This window comes from Onychostruthus taczanowskii, unplaced genomic scaffold (genome assembly GCF_017590055.1).
Source record: "Onychostruthus taczanowskii isolate IOZ18803 unplaced genomic scaffold, ASM1759005v1 scaffold12, whole genome shotgun sequence".
In the NCBI taxonomy this organism is placed as follows: Eukaryota; Metazoa; Chordata; class Aves; order Passeriformes; family Passeridae; genus Onychostruthus; species Onychostruthus taczanowskii.
In genome coordinates, this window is record NW_024498351.1 from 1,614,235 (window position 1) to 1,637,483 (window position 23,249).

The following is a 23,249-nucleotide window of genomic DNA, read 5'->3' on the forward strand; positions in this document are numbered from 1 at the left end:
ATGGTACTAGGTATGGATTTGGTCACTCTTAACTCTGAATGTAATATTTTTGAGGTGTTCTAAAAGCATTTAAAAGACAGGACTTCTTAACAGTGATTTATGTTGAAATCCTAGAGAGACACTTGTTCAAATCACAGCTGATGAACTCAGCTCAACTGTTATTTTGTAAGAAATGGCAAACAAAATGAATGCAATTAGACTATTGTTTCAACGTCTTTCAACATTTCCAAAGTGCTTTCAAGCAATGCCAAGGTCAGTGATGAAGAGGGAGACCTGTTCCTGCAGAAAGACTGTTGTTTTAAGATATTTGTAAAGCACTTCTCTGTTTTACCTCCTCAAACTGATCCAGATACCTCTCCAGAAACCTCTGCCTCCTTACTGAATTCACTTCAGGTGAAAAGAGCATCTCCATTCTCTCCACAGAGCAGACCTTTCTCTGCCATTCCAAAAACTTGGTCTTCTCTGCTTTCCAACAGCTAACACCTACCACCTCCAGCCTGGGCTGTCCCAAAGTTACCAACCTAAATAATATTCAGGCCACCAACTGCTTTAGGTCAGATGGTCCTGTGGAAGAACTGCTAGGTACAAAGCTGTTCATGAGCTGGGGTCTGTTCAGGCGACTTCCTTCAGACTTCTGTCTGTGTTGGCATCTCCAAGGCCTTTAACATTTCATGTAGGAATTCCTCACAGAATTTTATGGCCTTTACTTATGTGATAGACTTGTAAGGTAGTTAAGCATAAAATCCATTTCAAAGAGAGGTGAGGCAAACTGAATTTTAATTGTCCTGTCAAAAATCTGTATCCAAGTTGGGATAAGAAATGATGTGCAATTTCGTGAGTCCAAGGTTGTGGGTTCAATCCCCATATGGGCCATTTACTTAAGAGTTAGACTTGATGATCCTTGTGGGTCCCTCCCAACTCAGGTTATTCTGTGAATCTGTGAGTTGTGGTTCAGTGCCCTACCCATGAGGTCTGTTTGATGTAAGCAGAAAGAGGTCTGACCTCACTCTGTATCACTGAAAACAGTAAACACACTCCAGTAGAAGGAATTTTCTTCAGAGTCCTTTGACCTATTGTAGATTTTCTTTTCATTTTTAAAGTTGCTCTCTAAACCTTCAAGTCCAACATCCTTCATCTTAATTACCCAAGGTACACCTATACCTTTCAAGATAAATAGTGTATAAACATAAAAGCTATTGGCACACCTCTTAACAGCACTTCACTGCTTGTACATTTGATATTTTGGCAGCACACTTTCAAGATCTAAAAATACAGAGTGATGTGCAGAGACATACGCTGCATATTTACAAAGCTGTGCTGTCCTAGAAACACCAACAGCTGAAAACATTCTGACCTAGCCTGAAAACCAGATGTGTCTTCCACAGAGGCAGTCAGACCCTTGCCTTCCCTCGGTTTTCCCTTAGGAAAGTACGTTAGGCAAACACCAGGGTAGGTTTGGCCTGACACAGCTGGACAGAAGTGACAGAGTATGTGAACCTACAAAATGAGTTTCAAGGGCATCCATGCTTCTACCTCCTCCCCACAGTCACACCTCTTGAGTTTGCAGAGGACCAGACTCAGCAACTGACCTTAACTGTAGCAGAAAATACTTGGATTTTCTCCCTTGTGGAAGTTCTGTATTTGTTTTAACTACTGTCATTGTTTTGCACCAGTCAGCTCCAGAATAAAATCAGGTATGGATCAGAATCCATGATGGGGTGCTTAACTCCTTGTGACATGAGCAGATACAAAAGTGAGGTGGAAAATTCAATGCCAATATTCTTAAAAACTCCTGTTCTCCTTTGCTTATGCCTTCAATTGATAAAACTACAACAATGGAGTTTTAATCCTATTCAGCAGCAATGGAGTATGAGGGAAATCCATTTTTATAAGGCTTCTATCCAGCCAAGACTATGAAGGAAAAGCCTGAAGACCCAAGCAGTGAGTCAACTCTGGACAAAAACAAAATCCTAAACTTTCACTGTAGAATGAAAAAAAATCTGATTATTTCAATCTCAGTCTTTCAGAGGACTGCAACACTTCTTTTTGTATGTTTGGGATTTAGGACTATCATAACATTACCGAACACCTAAGCTGAACTCCCTTCTGCTCTATATTGTTTGCATTTCACTAGGGAAAAAAAAAAATCACACTGGCTATAATTTTCTCACATTTTCCTTTAAGAAAAGTAATTTCAGGCACAGATGTGAAAAAATGTTACCAAGTTTTCTCTGGTGCTGATGAACTATGGTAACTATTTACATGCTCATTCTATATCTAGCAATTTTAGTGTAAAACCGTAAAAACAAAGAAGGAAGTTTTTGCCACCATATTTGAGCCCTTGTTAACTGTGTTTAGACAACACCTTAACTGTGTTTAGACAACAATGTGCTCAGTTACTACAATTCAGTTGCAGCAGATAATTGAAAGCACAGGAACAACTCCCTCATGCCTGTGTCCTCCAAGGCCTAGCCTATATATAAAATAATTTGGGACCATTATTTATTCTCTTACAACAAGCAGGAAATAGAAAAAAATGGAATAAGCATCTTGGTTCCATGATACATTTTTCTCTTACAGTAACCGAACACCTTTAAAAGCACTTTTTCAAAAATTAACATAACAGTAATTTAAGAGCACTTATGTCAATCTCATTCTTTAAAAAGAAGACAGTACTCATTCTCTTCATCCCATGTGTCTCAAAGGCTACAAGGTATCTATAAAATGACCAAACCATTGTAATTAAGAGCACTATTTTCACCAATGTTTCCGACTAGAAAATGTCTTTAACTTCCTAAACGGCCTGAAAGCTCACCATGACTAATGCCTTTGTTCCCACTTGCAATTTTACCTTTCCAGCTGAGAGAGGAGAGGGAATGCACTATTTGGAAATGTTTGCTTTCTGTGGGGAGGCGACTGTGATTGCTAGCAATGGGCATTCTCTGTGGCTCTCCTCCGCTCTAAGCTCCTGTACCCATGCACCCCACAGTGAGCTCCAGCCCTCTGCTTCTGGAGCTCTCCGACCCCTCCACCCACTCCACAAGCAGGTGCTGCCTGCAGTGCCTGGCTATCCACCCTGCTGTGCTGCTCTGGCTGGCTCCTCGGCCATGCCATTCACCTGGACTGGTGAATGATGCAGCTAAAATAGTCTCTCCTCCACTTCTTAATGAGATTATTTCTTTGCTCTCATTCATAGTGGGGAGAACAAAGATGGGGAAAGGCAGAAGCCTTTCCAGCCAGCCCTGGCACTAGAGAGTTCAAAATGTGGCGCCGTGCTCTGAGCAGCTCTCTGCCCTAGAAAGCCACTGAAAAGGAATTCAAGACAGTGGTTGGCATCTCTGCTGGATCTTGTTTTAAATATGCTCCTTTACAGGGTGACAGAAAATCCCAGGAGTGACTCAAAAGCTCAGAAACACACAGGCTACAGTTGAGAATGCAGCAAGAACTGTACCAATGCTGTATTAGGTACCATTATGTTTATTACAGACTCTTATCTCTATAATCCACTGCTCTGAATAACAGAAATGGGTCCCTCCAAAACATACACAAATGCATGAGAACACCAAGAATTTAACAAGCCCCAACAGTGAAACCTTCCTTCTGATGTTTTGCAGCCCAGCTGATCCTCAGCCTCTCCCCCTGACCACTTCCTAACTGGGAAGGATACCAAATCAATCTTGCAGTTCACCCACACAGTCCTCCTTTACCAGACTTGAAGGTGAAGGAGATTCATTCAGGGTAAAGTCCAAGCCACAGCAATGTTAAAAAAAAAAAAAAAAAGAAAAAAAAAAGGGTTGGAATAGGAGAAGATGGGGAATAACACCTTTTTTCAGTATGGTGCTTGCTTATCCTTAAACCTGCTGGTTAGCAGTACTGGAAGTACTTTATAATGAGGTTCTCTGGCTCTCAGGACCATGTGTATGAACACAACTTGTGCTGATCTTTACAGTTATCATCAGTCTTTTTGGCAGAAAATGTCTTGTTGCATAAACTCATGCGCACTTTGAGGTTTGGGCTCAGTCCTATCAAAATCCCAAAGCAAATTTGACAGAATTCCCCTTCTATTTCTAAAAAAGACCCCTACCACTGAACCAAGCACACAAACCTTGTTTTTCAGACCTGTCTACTGTAGTGATCCAGAAGCCTTTCTAGAAAGCTTTTCAATGAAAATCAATTGTGTTTTCAGTTAGGACCAAAACCTGAAGTCAGGCCAGCTCAGATTGATTTAGAAATTGTGCAAATATTTTACACGGCTCCAAGAAACAATGTATCATTTGTGCAGCTATATAGACCCATAAGCATATGCATGCATGCCTGGGTGGTGTTAGGATCCCATGTGATAAATTTTGGGCAAGGTAATGAGGTCTATCAAAGCAATGGCTCGCTGTGTGGTTTCCCAGTGAGGGCAGACACTGTGCATCTTGCATCAGCCTTTTTTTTCTTCTCGGCAATAAATCCTCAGTGTGGGGCCACTCCCTTCAGCCCTTCCCTCCCTCTTGCCGGCAGATTTCTTAGTCACAACTCACCTGGCTCCCCAATCCATTTCTTTGTCCTTTTTATTGACAAAACTGGAAGGAAAGCCAGACCTAACTTATTTCTTTCCCTCCCCAGGGACCTCATTAATCATACCCAAACAGTGACATCTCTGCAGGGCTCCCGATCAATGGACACTGTCATCTGGAGATTTTAATCACATTAACACCACAGCAGAGGAAAATCCACCTGACTCTCCCCTGCTAAAGTGGCAACCTCAACAATTCTGCCAATTGCTGCAACTATTACTTGTAAGGCTTATTTGTATTTGTGGATAAAAATCAATCTACCACAGGTACTGCCTTCCAGTCTCTCTTCATGGAGCCTGAATAAATGTAGTTTGATTCTCCAGATCTGCCTTCCTTATGATTGGGAACAGCTATATTCAGGCAATCCCAAGGGCACAAAACCAAAAAATCAATAAGTGAAGCTTTGTGAGCTGGTGGAAGAACTTGTGCTGCTTAAAAGGCACAGTGGAAAAAAAAAAAGGTGGGTCCAGATCCCTACCAGTAGTCTGTGCAACAGAGGGGAAGATAACTGGTAAAAGTAAGGAGAGTTGTTCTTGCACAGAGAGCCTTACCCAGAGCACTCGGCAGCTCTGCAAGGCCCACTGGGTTTTGGCAGAGACAAGCAGGGAGCAATGGTCAGGCTGAAGAGCAGCTGCATTCAATCATCACCCGAGTAACACCAGAGAAACACTCTTGTGCCCATACATGCCAAAAATCACATAACTCTTTTCTTACAGAGAATGAAAAATAATTTTCCAGCTCTAACCACGCATCCTTGCATCCTTGCATTTCCAAAGAGTCAGTTAGAAGCTAATAAATAGTAATTACCTAGCACCTGGTTTTACCCTATTCAGTGTGCTGCTACCTGACATTGCTTCCTGGTGATCTAGCATATGGAGGGTGGGAACTTGCAGGAACAATATTTCTTGATGAAAGCTGTTACTTCTTGAGCAATACCATCACTAAATAATAACTGGACTTTGCTGTAGCTGAAATTTTCTGGCACCCTGTGAAGGCTGCATACTCAATGAGATATTTTTCTTTCAAGAAGTATTTCCTAATTCTTGAATATTTATTTTGACACGTTTGGACTGTGGCTCAACTACTAAAAAGGAAAAAAAATCAATTTTTGACTTAAGCCTCATGTTTAGTGCAAAATCTCATAGGAATTAAGGAATCCATCTGAGGATTTCTAAAGTAGCCCATGAGGATTCATAAGCACAGTGTGCCTCTTAAGCAGTCCTTAATGAATGTGTCAGGGGCATTTGCACTTGTTCCTGTGTTGTTACTGAAATTATTCTCAGCATCCAACATCATCTCAAGGCAGTCTTAGAGTAAGTATAGAATTGCAGTGATTTAAATGATAATCCAAAAAAGTGGCATTATCTAGTTCTGCAGGATAAATTAAAGATACTTACAGGATCAAAAGTATCAAGCTGGCAAAGTAACTGTCATGTATAGCACTGAAATTTATGTATTCAGGAGTTTGAAATTATCCTATGCAAATAAAGCCAAACAGTAATAAAGTAAAAGATTTAGCAAAGAATCAAGCCAACCAATGAAGCCAGCCACCAGTAAAGCTGTAAAACTGGCAGATAACAAAGTAAGAAAAATCTAAGTTACAGGGAAACACTAGAATCTGACAGAATAAAGGAGGCTTAAAGAAGCTAGAAGCTATAATACAATTGTAATGAGCTGCTCGGATCCATAAATTTAATACCAATTGCTGGCCTGGAGCCACTGATCTTCTTTTTCATTCTGTCCTCAGTGGGGTGATGCTCCTGCAAGCACCTAAGGAAGTTCACATCTCAGGGATTCGCCTACAGTTGGCAAATAATTTATTTTTCTTTTTTAATGCAACAAGCTGGGAGGAGGATGCTGAATGGTACAGGCACAAGGAGACACATTAGTTTAAAAGAAGGTGAACTTGTGACAAAACCGCGACTCTGCTAAACCACGGGCGGACACCCGCGCGCAGCCAAGCCCCGCGTGCGAGCGCCGCTGGCTCCGGCGGGGTTTATTAACAGCCCATCTGCAGTCAAAGCACTGCCTGTGATGGGTCATGCAAGTTAACACCTCTCAGCGCTGTATTCCCGCTGCCTCCAACAAGCACAAGCTGTCAGGGACTTACTCAGAAGGAAATACATGGACATACCAGTTCCCCAGGGATTTCTGCATGCTCACGAGCTAAGTGTTGAGGCTGAGTAAAATGCAGAAGTGCCGTGACATGGGCAGAGAATTTGATTGATTGATTTGATTGATTCCTTTTAAATTAATTATACACTTTCCCTCTAGTACAGTTCCCTGCTTAAGCCACCAGACAGATATTCTTTATTTCTCAAATGTGCACTTCAGTCTGATCCCTGCATAAAATTGAGAGGCAAACTTTCACTCTCAGGGGCTTTGCTTTGGGTATTATTCATGCTGGGTGGTGGGTGACCTGTGAGGGCTCCTGTGGGCTGGAACAGGATGAGCTCACAAGAAAGGTGTAATTCAAGGTGATACACTGAGTGTCAACACACTCATTGATTGTGAGAGAGGGGAAGGAACAAGGGCAAAATGAGCACAACAGTTTTCCAAAAGATGTACTGAATTCACTTTGCTAAGATGTTCATGTTCCAGCAATAAAGGCAAGCAAGCTAAGCCAGAGAAAAAGAAAAGGTCTTAAAGAAAGGAGGCCCAGCTTAGCACTGAGAAAATAGATTTTTCATAATAATGTTTAGACAGACCTATCCATATCTCCTGTAAAGTAGAATCAGGTCTCATAGTGACTCCTTGGTTTACTTTTAATTAGACCTGAGTAGGTAAAAACGGTAAAATCATCTTACATTCAAAATTACTTTGATGGACACAGGAGTCCACAGGAGTAACAGCAGAATGAACAAAGGGGTGAGATTTTAGAAGATAGGCACAGCATTTTGTCACATGGCATCAGTTACAAATCTGGGAATAAGGTTAGTTAGAATAAATAAGGTAGATATTGGAGATACATCTTCTTGACAGTTCTTTGTTTTGTGATAGTTTTTTGTTCTTAGTCTGTATATTTTTATCACCCCTACACAGTTTTTTTAATGCCAGCTTTCATTTGTTTTGCACTGTATGAATTCACTCTACACAATGCTGTTTATATTTTCTTACTGGAATTACAATGACTTATGGAAAAGAAACTTTTCTTCTTAAACTCTTAAATCTTATCCAATGGATTTTTGTCTTCTCTCCAATCATTCTGAATTTCTACTGTTCACCCAACATTCAACTTCATCTCCAAAGTGGTAATTAAAAAGATGTTTCTTTATCTGTCATGTAAGAAAATCAGGTAAATATGTAAAGATGAACATGGTTCTATAGATATAAATTGTTAAGTAGGTGTATATTAAGCCTTTTGCTGATTTGGGTTCTGAGAAATGTCCTGAGAATATGCATTACAAATGCTTTGCAAATATAGGGAATGTTTCACTTTGAATTAACTTCCTTTTAAATTTATATGTGTGAAGATTATTAATTCACCTTAAATGTGCTTATTAATTTTAATGTTATTTGGCAAACATTCCTCTTTTCAGTAATTAATTTTCTCTTTGAATGTACTGTCAGGACCTTATAAAATTTCAGAGTATTTTAAGATTTTGATGGGTTGCTCAGCAACATGTGAAATTAAGTTGTGTTTAAATCTCCATGGCAAGTATCTGTGAACAGCAGTTCTTACGATGGGACATAAATCTCAGCCATCTTTCATCGATTTTCCTACTTACAAGCATGATAACTAGAATGTATTTCAGAGTCACAAATCCAAGCAATGGAAATCTTTTCTTTAAATACATGTCTTGTCTTTTCTGTTTAATTCAGCTCAGAATTGAGCTCTTCACATAAAGGCATGTCTCAGATTCCCTTGTCAGGAGCCCTCTGTGGGTGCAAACCCCTCTACGCTGCTGCTGTGCCTTCAGTAGGAAATCAGTCAACACCAGTTCTGTAAAGGCAAAGTGAGTCACCTTCCTTTAGCGTGTCGTTTTGGGTTTGTCATTCAAGTATAACACCTGTTGTTGCGGGAATTACTTCGCTTTTGAGGCTCTGGTTAGCTCTGTGGCAAGCAGATAGCAACCTTTTAGCTACATTTGATACCATTTCTACTGCTTAGAGAAAGTGGAAGAAAGACATTTGGAAACCCTGTACTGACATCTACTCATTTCCACCACAGCTACAAAGCATATCTGGGTTTGGATTAGAATCTAAGTGATCTCAGGAGATGATAAGAGCATTATAGTGGTGTAGCTTGGCTAGATGAAGAGATATTCTTCCTCTCACTGCACCCACCAGCCCTAGTCAAGCTTAGCCTCTGCCTACAAATGATTGCATCACGTTAGATGTTTTAGTTTCTTTGCCTCCTGCATTGATGTGACAGCACTCCCTAGGGAGGACAACCTTTTACTATTATTAGTTAGAGCCTTGACCCTGAAACTTCTGTTGTCAGCCCCTTAAGGATGCATAGGAAACTGGTGCCATGCTGCTGTCCTCTGTGAAGACAAGGAGATCAAACACGTTTAAGCTCCTTGAAAGAAAAGCTACCCATACACAGACTCTGTGGCCTATGAAAGGAATTACAAAAATCCATCCGAGATGTAATGAAAACATGAATTAATGACTTTGTATCCTTCTGTGAGTCCTGGCCCCAGCTTTTTTTTTTTTTTTACTCCAAGTAAAACATTCAATGAATGGCCCCAACTTTATGTTCAAAGTGTCATGAATATAAAACTGGCAATTCAGGTTTGATGTGTTTTGCCCCCAAGAAATTCAAAAATACAGGACTGACTGTCACTTTAACTGTGTAGGTGAAACAGCAATGGTTTCCTTGGGGTCTTATAGGACTGAAAAAAGACCTTTTGTGTAGCTGCCTAACAGCATGTTCCTGTTACCACAGAGCAACATGGTTCTGCTCCCCAATGACCTCAGTACATACCCAAGCTGGGTAAACACACTTAATTAAAGTGTAGAAAACAAATCAAAACAAAACAGAACAAATCTTCAATGACTGAAACAAGTCAACAAACTTTCTAGGGACCAAAAGACCAAACCAGCCCAGCAACCCCAGTATCTCAAAATTATTTCTCAAAAGATTTTAGGAGGTGACGTTTTCACAGTGGTTTCCAAACAAAAAGCAAGATTTACTGTCATTGCTTTACTGAAGTTTTCAGTGACAAAATGTTCAAAACTAGTCAATGCTTTCAAAGGGAAATAGAGCTGCTTTTTCTCTCAGAAATCCTGCTGGCTGCCAATGTTGACACAAAACTCGCTCTTGACCAGGCTCCTGAATGCTCAGCAAGCTCAGCAGGGTGGTGTAATTGTTTTGTTTATTTATAAGCGTGGCGAGTTTCCTACTGTAGCAGCTACCACATTTAAATGATCTTGGCAAGCGTGAGGGCATACAGGATACCTTCTGAAGAAAGACCATGTGATTGCCTGGCAGGCAATTTCCTTTTCTTTTAAAGCCCAAAACACATCTTTTCAGCCTCTGCTAAGTGTTACTATTTCTGAGGATATCTGAAGCAGGTAAAATGGTAGGAGTGCTAAAAGGGAAATAAACAGGGAGTCCAGAAAAAAACCTCACACTGACCTTGAGGCAGAATACTGAGGGCTCTCCAGGCAGGTTTTTCTTCCTCAGTACAAGCACTCATGGCAGACAAATACATTACTTAGAATTTCTGCAAGGTATTGTAAAAGTCAAGAGCATTTTAGCATCCCAGAAAAAACCAAAAAGGAAATATTTTGAAAGCTAAGGAGCATTTTTCTGGATCTGCAGTAAGTATCCAGTACTCTAAAAGTACATGAATAGACCTTGGGAGGAAGCTGGAACACCTTTCAGGCCATGCATGTATAAATACAACACCTAGTTACTACAGGAATCAGAAAAAAACCAAATCCAAGTTACTTGACAAGTTTACAGCATTTCAAGTGCTGCTTGCTGAGACAGTCAGTAAGGTTGTGACAGATGGCCCCAGAAAGGACACTGGTGCTGAAGCACCAGGTAATGGATGTACCAGAGAACACTTCTCTAAGTCTTTGTCTCATATCTTCATGAATTTGTCACCTGTCCTGTTTTCCAGGCAAGAGGTCAGGGGGTTTTGTATGGGATTGCATATTGCTATAGAAGCTACAAAGGTTTCACACTGTCTTACTGCAAACATTTGGGGTTGGTTTTCCCCTTTCCCTATTTCACTCGTCTGCACACTACTCAGCACCTCAGAAGAGCAAAACATAGTCATAATTTTCATAATCAACTGATGCCCATGGCAAATCCAGCAGGGTAAATGCACAGTGCTTCTGTGCAGGCCATACATCTCACACATCTCTTCTGCTCTGCTGTCTCTTTTCCTAACATACAGAGGAAAGGGTGAGTTCTGCAGTGCTTTGGGAACCCTTGTCCCTGAATGGTGCTATTTTAGTTGATGGAGGAAGCAGACTGTGGAGCTGTGAATCCCTCTCCCAACTGTGTCCTGGCCAATGCTTCTCATGTGCCCATGCAGAACTCTCCGCGAGTGCCTGCCCTGAGGTGGTCTCTGTGGCAGATTCATCCTGGCAGACTGTAGCTTCAAAACATGAAGTCCACAGTTTTATATCACCCAGCATCACTCAGCAGCTCATGCTGGCCATGAGTTAGCTACTTCATATGATTATGATGGGAAACTCCAATCAGCAAGTAATGAATCTGTTGATTTCAAAGTCCATCTAGGCAGTATAGTGTAAATTCATATTATTCATCAATCTGTGCATTGATTACCCCAGATTTTGGGAGGAAATTAGCCAGTGAAATTGCTTTAAAACCCCACACTGTGAATGTCAGCCACATCTCAAAATAATTTGATTTTTAAATTCTCCCTAGACATCCTATGCAAAGAAGAGTTCCAAAATCATGCTTCCCCACCTCAGATTGAGAATGAAACTACAAATGCTTTGTGTAAGCCAGCTAGTTCCTACTGTCCACATTCATTAAGAAAGTCCTAAGAACTGGGATCCTGCTGGCTACAAACAACTTTAGTGATCCAAAACCACAATGCCATCTCGGAACCAATTCAACAGTTGCTGAGATTCAGCCATTTCTGGAACAAAAAATGAGAATTGCTTACAGGGCCTTAAAGCAAAATGATGTCAGACACACAGCCAGAAATACAGCACCAAGTGCAATCAAATGAAAATTACAAATTTCCACAGTGTAAAGCTTGCTTTCAAAGTCATCCAGACCACTAAAAGTTTTGTCTGCTCTGAGATATTCTTTGGTGTGTTGATGAACTATTAAAACCAAGCCAAATTAAAGTTCATTTGTTAGCACGTCCTACCTATTAGAAATACAATTTGAATTAGAAATACAATTTTGTTTTCCTCTGCCAGAGTTTTGGAAAGTTTCAAGGTGATACAATCTTGGAGAGCAAAAGGAAAAGCCATGAAAAAAATTCACACTTCCCCATTCCTGCTTTATTTTACTCTGTAGAGTCTCTCAGCAAAAACTATTTCCATGCTGTGAAAAGCAATGCACCATTTACACCTGCTCAGTAAGCAAACGTGTTTTATGTAGCTGTGAGTAATATAATCAGTAATTATTATATTGATATTAGAAAGATACAAGTAGCAGTGTTTGATAATGGTTTGTGGATGGTTTGTGTTCAGTGAGCTCTAACTTAAAGTTCCAATAGTCCCTGAAATGAAGGATAGTCCTCAGGTCATCTGTGTGCTGTTACTAGTAATTTGTACCAAAATTCATGTGTTCATAAGGGCTATTTTTATGAGCATTTGTTTATTCATTCATTTACCTTCAGCCTCATTAAAAATTAGCATATTAAGCATATAAAGTGGAGTTCAGATTGGCCAATTTTACTTCTGATTTCAACAACTACCAACAATCCAAACATTACAGTCCCCATACTAAATATGGAGTCAACACACAGCCAAGAGATGTGCGCCACTAAAAAGCAGCCTTTCCCTGTGGAGCCACCTTTTTGCTACAGTCACAAGCAATTTGTGATGGAATAATCAGAAGTCAGCTCCTGATATCAGTTACAGTGGTCTAATTTACCCGTCATCAAAGCAGTGACTTTTGTTTTACCTCACTGTAATGGAGATCAGAGTCCTGACTAAATATTCCATATATACACACCACATAAACATAATACTACTAGCAGGTGAGACAAGACTAACATCTTAATGTGTTTATTTCCATTTGTAGCTTGCATGGTAAATGTATTGCAATGATAAGTGCTTTTTCTCATGTCCTCCTGTATTTTCACCTTTGTTATTGATTTCTCCCCTCTTTAAATGCTCTATAATCTGGTAAATCAAAGGGGATGATTTCAATGTTAAGGAGTGAATCAGGACACAATCCTGAATAGCAGAAGCAAAGAAGTGCCACTTCTGTGTGAGCCTGCTGTTCCATTAGCAGTGCTGCAGTAGGTGAAGAACCCCAAACCTCTTCAGGGCCTGGTATCAAAGGCAGATGCTGTGAAGAAGTGCCTACCTGAAGACGGCGAGACTCAAAGACCAGAGCACGAGCGGCTTCCTCAGTTCAAATTTTGCTCGTTTGTTCATTAGGTGCCGACCACCAAATATAAAGGCAGCGTACAGAGCTGAAAACAGGAATGATTTCTTCCTGCAAAACAAAACAACAAAAACACCTGTCAAATGTTTAATTAATATTAGATACACAGCAGAGCCACATATGGACATCACTGCTAAGGGCTTGTGCACTTCCTTGAAAGGAAACTCTTTCGGAGACATTACTGCATCCCAGCTGAGCTTATCATTTCTGTATGAAACTACATGCCTGCACACACTCAGCGCTGGGTGCAGGCAAAACTGACCCTGGGGAAGTTCTGTAAAAGGACAGACAAATTTGGTTCCCATTCTTCACCAGTTTCAGAAGACTGAACTTCTGTGAGGAACAGAATAGATATGGCAGAGCCCAGACACGCTTCTGCAAGCAAAACATGGCTGGTACTCGAACCAGCTGATCACATTCTGTGCCTCATTTATCTTTTTCATACAAATTTTTGTTCCCTGAAGGATCCTCCCTATGTGGCAATTCAGTTTCCCAGTGTTTCCTCTAAAAAAGACACTTAAAGATCACCAGCACTGCAACACACCATGATGAGCCTCACAGGAAGCAGAGAATCAGCAAGGAGAGGTCAACAGCCCCATTAAGCAGCAGGAAGGACCAAGCTGGTTGGCACTGCCCTGTGGCGTTGCCCTGCCTGGGAGAGCTGGTTCAGGAAATCCAGTGCATTTGCTGAAAGGTCAAGCAAAGCTCTCTAAAGGAACTTCAATTATACTCTTCATATTGCAAATTTGTTTTTAAAACTGCCTGATAGTAATCCAGCTCAGCAATAATCACCAAATATTTGAACTCTGCTACTATAACTCATTTTAAATCAACCATTAGAGGTCAAAAATAGACTAAGGCTGGGATTCCTTCCCACACAGCACAACATTATACTGACTAAGACTTAATGATGTACACCATTAATGGTGGCCGAACTGGAAGGGCATCTATTCAAGAATAGAATTTTCTCTACATAATTTATCATTACATTCACAAATACAGGGTGAACTATAGTTCTGAACCAGGAGTTTCTGGCTCCTATTGTACTCCAAGAAAGAATGACAAATACTCTCAAGAAAGGTAACTACTTCATTAACATGAGTGAAAAGACAGCAGCAGGCTACAAGACCTTTAGCTCTTTCTGACACTGGAATCCCAAGGGCAGCAGTGGCAGACAGGCCTATGATTAGGGCACGGCACACTGCCCAGGCTTCCCATTGGGAGACAGGCTCACCCATATTGAGGTCTTCAGACTTTTCATAGGATTTTCAACTGGATGTTTAAATGAGAGTATGCTGCTTCACCTCAAGATAAAAACAAGTATGTGCCATGCTGCCACTACTGGTACCAAGTAGATGCCACCTCTGGGCTCTTCCATTGTGACTGGCCAGCTGAGGTTACCCCGTGGCAAGGAATCTGTCCAGCACAGCATGGTCCTGAGGGCCAAGCAGTGTGGCACAGCACAGCATGTGCCTATGTCTCCTCAGGGCAGCTGGTAATGGATCACAAGATCCTCGATGGCCAAGAGTCTTCCTGGAAGGTTCAGAAGACCTAAGAAATCTATAGCACATCTGACTGGAAATACAAAGAAAGCATGCAACCTTCAATCAAGACAAATGAATTGAATTTTATATAAGTTTGAAAGCTAAGTAAAATCTAACCCAAGAGAGACAGATGCATATCAGTAAGCATTCCGCAGCATGCTATTTTCTGCCCACTGAGAAACTGTTTCTACTGATATATTTATAGCTCTGTGTTGTAAAATGCAGGTAACTGCATGAAAATACACCTGATGCACGGAGAAGGGAGGACACAGTGCCTGTAATCCACTGGGTGAGCTTTAGCATCCATGCTGGCAAAAGCCCCAGGAAGACCAGGATGACCACAGAGCCAGCACCCTCTCACTTTGTGCATTGAGATGGTCTAATTGCCAGGGCAATGGTTATCATGACCAGGTTTTAAAAATGACAAAGTGTTGGCCCTTATTCATATAATACAGAAAAAAAGCATTTATTTTTACTTCACTGGTCAGGGAAGGGACAGAATCACCAATGTGAAAGCATGACTGCACTTTAACTTGGCTGGAGATCAGTAAATATTTGTCAACCAGTCTGGGTAATGATGAACCACCTCAAGCTTGCTCGTACTGAACCACCTAACTGTTTACACAAGATTTATGGGCTGAAAGATAGAAGCAGGTTGTTAGTGTGAGTCTGGACTGCATTCCCATCTCCTTCCCTCTGCAGCCTTTTCAGCAGCAGTGTGAAGCCAGCCCACTGCCACAGTGGGCATGGGTGAGGTCTGTCTTGCACTGATCTCCAAAGCAACTGAGAGCAGTGCAGGATGACATTCCAAACAGTGCAGGGAAAAGACTGCCAGGCAGTGCTGCCATGCAGCTGCCAACACAGCACAGGCCATGCAGGCTGGCACTGGAGGATGTCAGAATTCAAGAGCAGTAGCTAGAGACACTTTGCAGGAAGGCAAGCTGGAAACAGTTCAGTTCTAGATCAAACACAGCCGAGACTTCAAAGTAATGGTTCAACTTCAGTTCCAGTTCAAGACAAAAGAAAGCAGTCTGAATGAGTTAGCAATTCAGGTCTACGTTCTGTCTGTCTCCACCTCTTCCTGAACCAGATAATCTATATATTTATATCAAGTAACATTTCATTTCGCTTCTTATTACTGAAACGATCTTTCGTGAGTTCAATCAATTTATTGAGGTCAATAGTTATGTTACAGTAATTAGAACAGATAAATTTTAGGTCACTTTAAAGCTTTGTAATGAGTATAGCATTATTTATAATGATGGTAAATGGTACTCCCAGAGTATGCAGCTTTGTATCAGCAGTGGCAGCTTTGTATCATGGCAAGATTTGACTGCACACATGAGGTGAACTGCAGAGAGCAGCTGTAAGCAGTTTCAGACAAGGAGGGACACAGCAGTATTATCTCCCATTAGGGGTAAGCACAATACTGAATAATGATTAGGCTGATCTTGAAATCATCCACTGTTTTGATCCCTGCTACTTTTTGCACTCAAAGGACTTTGAATTTTCCTCATTTTTTTCAGCCTAACAATGGTTAAAAGAACTGGGCAGGCCAGGTGACAGAGTTATAAAGGGGTTGCAAAGGTATGTACTCTTAAGATAATCTGATAAACTCCATTACACTGGTATTAACCAGTTTCCTACTGGTGTTTTTATGATGGATTTTCCCAAAGGTTCATACAACAGTCTGGTCTTGGGCTAGTGACATAAAGGAATGTCAATCTGACAGAATTCAATTAGGTCTGGTATGATTTTAGCCAAAGCAGAGTAATATTGAACAGGCATTTTGAAAGACAGAGGTTTGGAGTTGTTCTGGAGCAATGTACCTTTTCAATACTATTACCTGAAGAGAAACTAAATAGAGCAGAATGATGACCAAAAAAATAACCTTGAAACTAAAAAAATAAAATCCCTCAAAGTAATTCAGTAACAGACTTGCATCCAATAACTTAAATGTTAGCACATTCATATGTTTGTCTTCAATTCTGTTCTGCAGGGTAACACAGTAGACATAAAGACAGGGCTGCCAAATCCTCCACATTTTTCTGGCATTTCTGTTTCTCACAGTTGTCTCCCACCTTCCTACATTTTCAGACTTCAGGGACTAAGTACTACCTCTACTGAATACAACTCCATGTTCCTCTGACAAAAGCTGCCAGCTCTTTCCCCCTTTATAGGTTTCTGGAGAACCTATTAAAAGCTATATTTGGGCTTACTACAAGAGAGGGAGGCAAGAGGGGCTATGGGCTAAAGATGTGAGACAGATCTTCCAGAACAGTAGCAGAGAGATGGCTGTGTCATGAGGCAAAGGGAGAGGAAGAAGCTGGGAGACATGATGTGAGAAAGAGAAGAAAAAGGATGAACAGTAAGCATGGCAGCAAATGATGGGAGTTGGCAGCCATGAGATGGACATAAAGCTGGGACAGCATGGAAGGTAAGGAGGCTTGAAGTCCTTTCTGTGCTGGAAGCCCTGGAAGCATGCTTCCTGCATCCATGGGTATGCCTGCGCAGATGCACAGAGACAGGAAAGAGGAAAAGGCAAAGTATAGTTGAAAAGAGGGAGGCAGAAACTGAGAATGATGAAGAAAGACAGAAACAAAGCTTCTCCTCATTTCCAGCCAGGGTGTCCCTCACAGGAAAGCCCACTCAAGGCACCGTGGAGTGACAAGTAGAGATCAGCCACCCAAGCCTCAGGCAGGAAAACACAGCTCTGGGAAGGGGCAGCAAATAATGCAAAGACGAAAGCAGTTATAAACAAATGGCTAAGGATTAAGAAATCCTGACTTCCACAGAAGCACTTATTTATAAAATGCTGAAAACGTATATCCACAGTATTCTAAAATTAGGGACCAAAGCCTGAGGGTGAGCCTCATGTGCAACAGCGTGAGACATCCCCCTGTCTCCAATGCTAAGTGAAATAGCCTTGAATATTGCAGTACTGCTGAAGGAGGTGGTTTCAAGCCCAGACGCACTGTTGCCATTTTTCCCCCTGAAAATAGCAGCCTGAGTCATTATTGTAGAGTTCTCTGATGCTAATGAGTAAACTGAAACAGATATATATATATATATATGTGTGTGTGTGTGTTACAAAATTGACCTTTTCCACAGGAATTTCCTTATTAATTAAGGAAAGTCCTTACAAAAATGTCCAAAACACAACCTTATCACAGATTGTTTAACTATCTTTTATCACGTAATACAGGATTATCTGCATAACAGCCTTCAGTAAGGGAGTAGTAAAGTGGTATTAGCCCCCTCTTCCTACATTCCACAGGGTTTTTGAAGCTTTTTTAAATCAAGATGTATTTACTTTGCACATTCAAGGCTCATTTTTAAATTCACTACCACTTCTTCATCTGTTGTAAAGGGAGCACAACAGATTAAAAAAACCCCCACTGCAGTTGCCAGAGCAGTGTTGCTGCAAAGTAAACAAGCAGTTTCAGGTTCCTGACATTTTTCTCTTGGCCTTCTTCATCACCATTTTATTGATGTAAAAAAAAGACCTAATCAGATTTACTGGGAAAAAAAAATCTGGATACATGAAATATAAGGGAATTTTCCTACTGCTTTTCTGCCAGCTTTCAAGAGAAAATAACAACAATAACTTGTGTTTATAATTGAAGCTGCTAACTTGAGAGTCTAGCTCAAGTGCTTTAACCTGAACCCATGCAAATCACACAACATACCCATGTCCACAGAGCAGGCAGCAGGGCTGGTAGTTACTTTCTCTTTGGTGCTTATTTAAAAATCACACATTCTGTATAAAAAAGGGTGTGAAAACGCTTCTCAGTCTCTGAATGTTTCTACCTCAGAAATACTGTCAAAACAAACCTTTCTCTCTCTCTTCACTGATACAACTTTGACAGAACCAGCAAGAAGAGATCCAATGTGTGGATATGCCAGATCTGTGTATGAAAATATAACCTGTACTCCTGGCTTAGATTTGAGTTCCTGCAGCTGCTTCCCATTGAAAGCAGCCTTCATAACAGAGAGAGAAGGACACAGACAAGAGGAAGACCTGTCTGATACACACATGCCAACAGAGTCTGATTTATTCCTGCAGCTCAACACCCTTTGACATTTATATTTAGCACAGCAATGATGGCAGTCACACACACATGGAGGTGATTCACTGATGATGGTCTTTGACGTAAAAAGCTATCAGAGAGCAGCCACAGACGTATCTCATACCAATCATCTGATCCCTTGATTTCTAAAGCCTGCGTCTGCAAGGCCATTCAGCCTCCTCGTGACAGGTACTCTTGGATGCACAAGTCTGTGCTTTCCTCCAGGGCTGGAGCAACTCTCCAGGCACCTCTCTCCTGCCTGAGAGCAAGGGAAGAGGAGTCAGGGCCCTGGGAACACACATGGGCCACGGACTTCTCTCTGCCATCACTCAGTTTCTGTCACTACTGCCACACAGTAGTTGTGTCACTGCCTCTACCCCATAACCCATACAAAGGAAAGAAACACGGGGCCAGGAGGCTGCCAGGAGGACTGCTGTGGAAACTGTCCCAAGCACAACATTGCTGAAAAGGATGGAAGATGAGGAAGACTTGTGTATGCACTCTTGCTCTATGAGTGCCAGTGGCTGAGCTGAGGGGCAGCCTGAAGCCCCGGTCCCCACTGCCCAGGTCAGAGTGCCAAAGGTGAGAACTGCAGGGGCAGCAACCTCTGAAGAGCAGAGCCACCATTTTTTGTGGTACTTCACCAGCTCATAGCATGCTGTGGTCCAGTGGAGATAGCCCCAGTCCACCACCAGCCAATTTGCAAGAGCACTGTCCCAGGGCAGCAAGAGGCTGCGCCCACCTGAGCCTCGGCCCACACTGCATTCAGTCAGAGCCAGGGGCAGGAAACCACTCCTGAGCTGGCAGGGCAGCCAACAGTCCTAAAATTACAGAGAGGAGAAACAAGGGCACGGAAGTGTGGGGGCATAGAGGAAGGTGGCTCATGTCCTGCACCTCCCTGATGGTTGCATCTGTTTTGTTGAAATGCTTGCCAGTAATTGGTAACACTCATGTTTGTAAAACATGCGTGTTACGGAGTATCAGGCACACACTTAAAATGTGGGCAGCTAGGGACAAAAAAAAGCAGCAAACTTTTGTTGTTTTCTCTGTGAGTGGGAAAATATAAGAAAAGCATAAGGGTAACAAAATAAAGTTAAAATTCAGGAACAATTTGGGGGCTTTTTTCAGATAGAAGGGGCAAACTCAGCTCTGAAGTACAGTCCCCTGCTCTTTATAAGCCTCATATAGACTTGATGGAACAAACCATAAACCTGTAAAAAACTCATAAATTACAATCCCAAATATAAGCCATGTCACAAGAGAAAAGAACCTCTCAAATAGAAAGCCCGTCAGAAAAAGACCCCAAAACAAGTTCCAAAACTTTGGGTTTTGAAACCAAGTTGCCAAAATTATTACTGAAGGAAAATCAGCTTCATCTCTGGCTCTGCCCCAGACTTCCTCCAGTTAATGGGGACCCACCCAGTGGAGATGGCAGGTGAGTGTGCTTGGCATGACAACAGCCACTCCTGAAGTTTTCACCTGGCACAGACAGCAGTGGAAGTTGCAGTGGGTTGGGTGACTGGGGTGAGCCACACCATACCCTCCTACCCAGTTGGCATCCCAAGTGACATGGTTCAACCTAAGTCAAAGCCTGCACCGCCCCATCCTCAGTGCCACCACTCATCCCAAGGATGAGCCACGTCCCAGGGATGGCATCTGACCCCACTGTTACTGACATTGATCCTATGTAACAACCATTTTTGCACAACCACCTGCAAGATTTACAGGCCCAGTGCTAAGACTTGAATCTAGCCGCACAGGACCCTACTGGAAAAATGACAACCATCCCTGTCCTTGTTAAGAGCCTTTACAGAAGCTCAGTGTAGTCAGAGGAACTCCTTGACTGGGAGCCTCTGCTAAATCTATTGGTATCACTCTGACAACATACATAGTTCTTAAGACAAAGATTTGGGGTTATAACAGGTGACAAGTCAGGGTGTCCCAATTCCACTTGGTTTTTCCAGGCTTTGCTGAGACTTTCAGGCAGTTGGTGGAGAGATGGCAGAAAGCAGAGAAGCTAATGTAGGTCACAGGCACTGCAGTTCTGATGAAAAGCTACAGTACTTTCACTTTTAATTTCATCAATGTAAATGTAAACCTCTGGCCTCCACCATAAAAACCTGGAGCTAGTAAACACAACTGCAAGTGAACTTGGGGACTACTAACCTACATCCTCCCCAGCTGAAATCATTCTGTTTGTTCCTATCTCTCACCTGAAAGCAGTTAATGAAGATGCTAATAGAGGTATGTCATACAGACATAGCATGAAAATAACCAGATTTCCAAACTGCCTTACTCCTTTGATCTGCTTTATCTGATCAAATTAATCAATGGTTATGACATTTCATACTTTTACACTTAAAGGAGTACGCCAATGTAATGCCTTCAAATCCGGAAGATCTCTGAAGAAATTCAAAATGTTATTTACATAGACAGGTGCTGCTTTTTTAAACTGCTTAGAAAATAGATATTAGTTTGTTAAACAGAACAAAACAGAACTCCACTAACAGATCAATAAGAATACTTAACTGAAGCTGGCTTTGCCTGTGCACCTGCAGAAAGCCTCAGCACAACAATGGCAAGTTCAGGTGACTCCACCATTGCAAAAACAATTTGTAACTATTATGGGAAAGTGTCTGTTGGATCTCAAAAAATATTTAAATAAATAAAAGCAATCATTCAAGATGCAACATGGAAAATGGAGGGGCTGCGAGTGGTGTGTTATTTTTCTATCTATCCGCCCTAAAAGACATCCCGGCAGACATTGCTCCCTTCCAGCCTTCTGCAATACAGCCTCAGAAAAGGATGTTGCTACAACTGTCAGTGGATTGCAAAACACAAACAAATAAAGCTGTTCTGATTTCCCTGAGAGCGTTCTCAGCCAAAGGAGTCATGCATGATTTTCCCACAGAGCAGAGAGCAATCGTAGAATCAGGACAGCAAAAAGTAATACACAATTAAGACCTTACAGCTAGGGCTTGTTGATCACCTTATAAAAAGCATCACCATATAACTTTTTCAGTGCTAGAAAACATTAAATTGTCCTGGAGGAAACCAAACTAAGGGGATGCCTGAAAAGCATAATAATTTAGAATACTGTCCTGGGTCTAGCCAGAACAGGGTTAATTTTTCAGTAGCCAGGAGGGGGCATGGCTCGGACCCAGAAGTTATTCTGTACCACCACATGTCACTGCCGAGGTTGGAGGTAAGGGAGTCTCTTCTGGGAAGAAGGGATTCCTTTTGGTCAAGTGAGCATGGCAGGGGGAGCTGTCCAGCCTGTTGGCTGCTGGGGGTTTTGTGTGTGAATCCTTCCCTTCCTGTGCCCTCTGTCATTGCTGCTGCTATTGTTTGTTTTCTCTTCTCATTGCTCTTTCCAGTAAATTGTTCTTATCTCAACCTGTGGTGCCTCCAATTCTCCTCTGCAGCAGGGGAGTGGCCAGGAGGGGAGTGAGTGAGAGGAGCATGGGTTTTAGTGGGAATTCTAAACTGGAACATACCGTTCTTAAACCATGTCAGATATGCACTTACTCCCCTTTTCTTCACCACCCAAAGACCTAAAACCATACACATGGATGAGAGCAAACCAGTAATACCATTTGGTAGCCTAGCTTTGATTAAAAGAGGATACTGGTACCAGTGATATTGCTGTAATGGAAATGTGGAATAAAATGTCTTGCTTTCAAACTTTCTGAATGTCCAGCCAACCTGTGGAAGAGAAAGCAGCAAATGGAACTCATAAAAAAGGACATTTTGGTGGAGAAGCAAATGAAAGAATGTCTTCCAGCATCCCCTACTGAAGAAAAATCAGGTCATCTTGAAAACAACTGCCTGCTCTGACTGGTCCCACAGTACTTTTTGATGCATGATGTCAAGGACTGCTTGATGTATATCTAATAGAATCTTCAAGGACATGTGATCTTTGTCTATGGGTGAGAGAACAAGTGACAAAGGATGCTAATGGACATGCTGCAGTGAAGCCAGACCTAACTCTTGACCAATCAGAAATCAGGAAAAATCCAGGAAAAAAAATGGGGCAATCTTTTCATAATCTTTTCAATTACCTCTCTAAAAGAGCTCTGCCCAACAGCCATTCTGCTTCTTAATCAACTGGGAATCAGGTCAGAACAAACAGAAAGGTGTTTCATCAGAGCTCAAAACTTGCAATAGAAAGCAGTCTGGAGTAGCTAGGAGGCAGGTTTACATGCTGCTACCTCCTTCCAGCACAATGCTTTGCCACTTGTCCAATGAGTCCACTGGCAGGAAAGGTAGCATTATCTGATTATGTTGTCACTACCAAATGTCATTTTTATGAGCTAAACCTCACTACTACTTACTTAAGAGTTTCTTGCTTTCCATTCCCAGTGGAGGCTTCAATACTCAGAATAATCTGCTAATAAATTTCCGGGTACTTTCAACCTGTCACAATTCCCATGAGACTGACCGTGACCTATAGCTTCTCCATTAAATCCAGAATTGTTTTACTTGAAATCAGTCAAGGCAATATCTTTAAAGCAGA

General features: G+C 41.7%; 1 protein-coding gene across 2 annotated transcripts in view; it reads right to left on the reverse strand.

Annotated features, from left to right (window-relative positions):
* ELOVL6 (ELOVL fatty acid elongase 6) overlaps positions 1 to 23,249 on the reverse strand; it is a 79,890-nt gene that overhangs the window by 16,109 nt on the left and 40,532 nt on the right. For both annotated transcript variants that reach the window (XM_041395777.1, XM_041395778.1), the window contains one exon: positions 13,039 to 13,170. In XM_041395777.1, the coding sequence (XP_041251711.1) occupies positions 13,039 to 13,170 (132 nt within the window). The remainder of the gene's footprint in view (positions 1 to 13,038; positions 13,171 to 23,249) is intronic.